At 38.5% G+C, this 3,198-nt stretch overlaps 1 protein-coding gene across 1 annotated transcript; it reads right to left on the minus strand.

Annotated features, from left to right (window-relative positions):
- Positions 1 to 929: 929 nt before the first annotated feature.
- LOC107013284 lies at positions 930 to 1,786 on the minus strand. The gene is made up of 2 exons (XM_015213232.1): positions 1,482 to 1,786; positions 930 to 1,125 (listed from the first exon to the last, which is right to left on the minus strand). Exons 1-2 carry the CDS (start codon positions 1,784 to 1,786, stop codon positions 930 to 932), a joined length of 501 nt encoding a protein of 166 aa, XP_015068718.1.
- Positions 1,787 to 3,198: the final 1,412 nt, after the last annotated feature.

The raw sequence follows: 3,198 nt of genomic DNA on the forward strand, positions 1-3,198 counted from the left end.
CTTGAAATAACAAGAAATGACTTGAAAACCCAATCCGGAAATTGAATTAATGCTAAAGATGTAAAACCCAATCTTCAAAAACAAACTAAGATTCAAAGTGATAGAATCAAGCCCCAGCAACGAGGTTTCTTCACCCTATTTGTAAAAATATAGTCCTAAATTAAAAGGAATTAAAATAAGGAAAGTTGTCCAAAAAACGCAGATGTAATCGACGACCCTTACAGAATCGATAGACCGTTGACTGCCTCCGTTAGTACAGACTTAGCATCTTTTTTTTTATCCTTCTACTGGCATATTCTCTGAATCAATTTATGGACCAATAGCACAGCCCATCGATGCGTCTATGGTTCATCGATGCCTTCCATCATTCCATACTTAGATTTTTTTTCAATTTCGGGTACTAGACTATCTCTTAACTTAACGACGATTCAACAGGATGGTCCATCGATCAATCAATGGACATTTGATCCTTCCGTAGCCGCACACTTGGTCAGATTTCCCCGAGTTTCTCATGATGCCTGAACTATCAGTCGACGAGCACCATATACAGTCTGTCGATGGAACGACGGACCGTTGATGGACTTCATGGGTAACCTCTGCAATAAATCTCAGCTCTCTTTTCTGTTTCGGGTATGGACACCTTTCGTGCAAAACAAAGATAAAAACATGTTAAAACTACTACAAAAAGGCTCTAGACACTCACCAATCTTAAGGAAAAAGCACTGAAAGTACCGTGAAGCTACGTTACACTATTCACCCATATGATTCTTACCACACAGACCACAAGATGGTCTTTCTCTTGGTGGATCAACATTTCTCCCGTTTTGAGGTTTAGGATTAGACACCCTATCATTGCGAGTCTTGGAGGAATTTGAAGGAACCTGGTTTGAAAACCTCTTCTTGAACTTAGGCTTGTATTGAATGTCAATCTAACTATTGGAAGAACCACTTTTGAAATTTCTTGCCTTCTTAGATTCCCTATTGCTCCTCCTTAGACGACTCTCCTCTACTTGTTGAGCATGAACCATCAACCTAGAAAGATCCATATTGTTATGGAGCATAGCTGCATGATATTCTTCTTCAAGATATTCATACACACCCGTTACATAACGGTTCTTTTCATATCTATCATTGGAAACCAAAGACGAAGCATATTTGGACAGCTTAGTAAACTTTAAGGAGTATTCCTTAACACTCATACAATTGTGGCGAAGGTTGATGAACTCCTCTAACTTAGATTCTCTTTGCTCCGTTGGGAAGAATCTTTCAAGAAAGGCCTTTTTGAAAATCTCTCAAATCAGGGACCACCTCCTAAAGCTCTACTATCCTTCAATTGATTGTACCATGTCTAGGCCACGTCCTTGAGTTGATAGGCAGCAAGTTTAGCCTTCTCAATAGTACTCACCCCCGTGGCAAACAAAATCTTGTAGACCTCATCAAGGAAGTCTTGGGGGTCTTCATCAACCTTGGATCCAAAGAACATGGGAGGATTTATCCTCGTAAAATCTCTCAAACGGCTAGCCATAGTACTGGCGTGTTGTTTCTCTCGTGGAACAACCTCCCTGTTAGCTTGTGCCATAATGGCCTGAGTTTGAGTGGTAATGGCTTGGACCATTTGGAACAAGACTGCCCTCACCTCACCATCCGTCATGGCCGGAGGATTGCCCAGAAGTTGTTCATTTGCAAGAGTTTGCACTTGAGGAGGAACTCGATTTCCTTGGGGAGTATCTCCAGCATTCACAATCTCTTCTCCTACTCGTCTCACGGCTTTACTTCTTGTGTTCATTGCCTAAAACCACAAGAAAGCAATTAGATTCTAAAAGACACATAGTGTCCAAAATCTAGAGGCACGACATAAGATTACGAAGAAAAGAGAATTTTCCTAATCATTACATAACCTCTCATCCATAATTGTGGCGCACTTCACAACCATGAACTAGACACTATATACATGTAGTTTTAGTAAAACATTGACCCTAGGTTATTCAACCTGGCTCTGATACCAAGTTTGTCACATTCGTAGAGCACCCCCCAGATGCGATCGGCATCGTCGTCCTGTGAGAGTACTCAGACAAGACATTAGCGTTCGTTATAACATATCATCAGTTAAAATGTTGAAAAATAAAAAACTATTGTATATACTAAGTGAGGTATACTTAGAACTCTCACATAGAAGCTTACTTAGGCTTTTTTTTAATCGCAATATGATATTCTAAAACTTGTCTCACATAAAAACCATCTAAAGAGTATGAGTTGGACTTAGCCAATAAAATGTTAATACGCCATATAGGCCTTACTATAATGAAATCCAAAAAAATAAAGGAATAAAGAGTATTCCTAAAACTACTAAACTCTTCATAATCTAGAATAATGAAAAGATAGCATCCCCGAACATAAGGAGCTACCAACACTTGGAGAAAGAGTTCCAAGCTTCTTCAATCGACCTTCTAAATGTTCAATGGCTGGACCTTAGATTTATAGTAATATAAAGTAAGGGGTTAGTATGCCACATGTACTAAGTATGGGTATATGTACATAAACATTTAAGGACATGCATGAAAAGTACCATATCTTTAGAAAGCATGCTGTCACTTGAAAGCCTTTGATGCACATACAATAGAGCATATTTAAGTAAGGATAACAACAACATAAAGTATGTTCATAACCATGACATATCGAGTATACATAGACCCTTCGTATAGGAAAGTTACATATACTTCTACTTTTATTGCACATAAGAATATATAAGCTAGAAAATAGTCTTTAAAGATTATGTCTTCTCATGACCATCTAACATGATTACCAAGATGGGCATATCCCAAACATCAATGTGAAGATAGCCACATATAGGCTTTATACAATCCGTGCTCATATGAAAGGAGATAGAATATAAGAGTGTTAAAGCTAAAACAACAACGTAAGATCGATATGGGCATCGCCTCGGACAATGAGGGCCTACCCCTACTTGGATGATCAAGGATCTAAGCCTTCTTCAAGTCCCCTTCCAAAACACTTCAATGACCGGAACCTAAAATGTTTAAGAAAAAGGAAGAACTAGGGTTAGTACGCCGCTTGTAGTAAGTACGAGACAATATGCACACACACTTTGAAATCATGCCAACGAAGAGGGAAATATATCAAAACATGTAATTTTATTCTTTGAAAAGCCTTATGCATAGTCAAGGAAAATTATACAAA

The sequence above is a fragment of the Solanum pennellii genome, chromosome 3, assembly GCF_001406875.1.
Source record: "Solanum pennellii chromosome 3, SPENNV200".
NCBI classification, from domain to species: domain Eukaryota; kingdom Viridiplantae; phylum Streptophyta; class Magnoliopsida; order Solanales; family Solanaceae; genus Solanum; species Solanum pennellii.